Source organism: Amphimedon queenslandica, unplaced genomic scaffold (assembly GCF_000090795.2).
Source record: "Amphimedon queenslandica unplaced genomic scaffold, v1.1 AMPQUscaffold_13137, whole genome shotgun sequence".
Taxonomy (NCBI): domain Eukaryota; kingdom Metazoa; phylum Porifera; class Demospongiae; order Haplosclerida; family Niphatidae; genus Amphimedon; species Amphimedon queenslandica.
In genome coordinates, this window is record NW_003546627.1 from 6,289 (window position 1) to 8,117 (window position 1,829).

The window sequence follows — 1,829 nt, forward strand, 5'->3', positions numbered from 1 at the left end:
AATACGGTACATGTACATGTACCACCAATTACTATCACTTACTGAGTAGCTGTAAGACACAGTTTCCTTTGGTAGATTAAGAGCTCTGGTCCATTACTGCACAACCTATAAAGAACAATAAATAAATAAATATAATAAATATTTGAACCATAAAAGTCTGTTACATTTTAAAAGCTTTACAGTGTCAGTGCACATAATTACAGAAACAAACATTAAAAAAAACAAAACAACCAATGAGCTTACAGAAAGATAAATCAAAGCTTAAAGTGATCCTCGCAGCGAAAGTAGCTATGATAAAAGAGAATATATTCCCTCCAAAAAGCCGCCATTTTTAATGTCACCAACTATTGGCAACTAACTTAGGTGCGCGTTAATTAGAAAATACTATTAAAATGGACCTCTCTCCTCAAGAAGTCAGTGTAGGTTTTTAAAGCTTTTCTTAATTATTTTCTCTCCATTTTATTCTAGTACCAGGCCTGTCCACTTCATTTTTATGATTTCAAGCACCTGGATCACATGAAAGTGCGTTTAATCTAATGATTTATTATCATTTATAATATTTTCAATTTTTGTTCATTGTCCACGTCCTTGTAGCTATGCCCCACCTACTCATTAATATTCTCAAGTCAACGTGAGTACTTAAATAATGAGGGAGGGTCTGGCATTAAAACGTAACTTGTGTGCATATTAAAATAGATGTAGCTGAATATTAGTAATTAAAATTGTCATGATTAGTTTCATTGTATTAATTTTAAAACATTTTCTCTCCAGACTCCATTCCACTTGATGATCTTGATAAATTACAGGCGGAGCTCTCAAACCTCAAAGAAGCAGCTCAAAAGTAGCGGCCCCACTCAACATTAATAATATTTATATTATTATACTTCCTTTCCTATTAGTCGAGTACAATTACTGACATCAGAACTAACAGTATTGAACGACTGGCACGTGAGGAGAAAGTATGTAAAGTTGAAATATACATTTGTAATAAAAGGATATTTACCTTGTAACCTGCCATGCAAGTGAATGGAACAGCATGAGTTGTGTGAGCTACTGTACTGTAGTGCCATGCTTTTTGGAGCAACTTTATAGATTTGTAAAAAGTCCAATTTTGATTGGAATCAGTTCGAACTTTCTAGACAGCATAAGTAAAGGGTCTTTGGCCCAAATTTTGAGTAACTATAAAAATTCATTTAAAAATCTAATTTGACTGGAATCAGCTCAAAGTTGATACACAGCATAAGAACATAATATACATGTATATGCATCAGAAAAAAAACTACAAAAATGCAGAAGTTTCTCATGATAATAAATGTATTTGGTACTTTGTGAAGCACAAAATGTTATAGATGGTTTTATTATCATTATTATTATTATTATTTTACCATTCCTGTACAGGAGGAAGCACAGTGATACAGAGAGTGGTAGCACAGCTCCTTTCTCAAGCACAGCTCCTAGCAACACTCGTGGTACATCAAAATCACAATCAGGAGCTTCACAGAAATCACCTTTAGAACAACTATCATCTTCATCAACTAGTAAGAGAACTAAAGCCAGTCACAGAGGAGGAGGAGGTGGAGGAGGAGGAGGAGTAGATGAGCATAAGAAAGGGAAGGGTAAGAGTAGGGGAAGTGGTGAGACTGTTATACCAGAAAAGGATCAGAACCAAATAACAAGTGCTTTAACAAAGTAAGTGAATGTACTATTGTATAAATATAGGTTAGACAACGCATTTGAGGTTTCTACGTGATTTAGATTACTGAGGAAACAAATTTAATTAACTGAGGGCGTAGCCCGAGGTTAATTAATGTTTCCAAGGTAATCTAAAT

General features: G+C 34.2%; 1 protein-coding gene across 4 annotated transcripts in view; it reads left to right on the forward strand.

The window, feature by feature from the left end:
* Window positions 1-356: 356 nt before the first annotated feature.
* The window catches only part of LOC105314022 (transcriptional adapter 3-like), a 4,559-nt gene continuing 3,086 nt past the window's right edge, over window positions 357-1,829 (forward strand). Inside the window, exons 1-6 of one of the 4 annotated variants that reach the window (XM_020000927.1) lie at window positions 357-419; window positions 469-522; window positions 595-631; window positions 772-841; window positions 900-959; window positions 1,399-1,689. In XM_020000927.1, the coding sequence (XP_019856486.1) occupies window positions 393-419; window positions 469-522; window positions 595-631; window positions 772-841; window positions 900-959; window positions 1,399-1,689 (539 nt within the window). In that variant the 5' untranslated portion in view covers window positions 357-392. The remainder of the gene's footprint in view (window positions 420-468; window positions 523-594; window positions 632-771; window positions 842-899; window positions 960-1,398; window positions 1,690-1,829) is intronic. The other 3 variants (XM_020000928.1, XM_020000929.1, XM_020000930.1) reach the window with 3 other exon arrangements.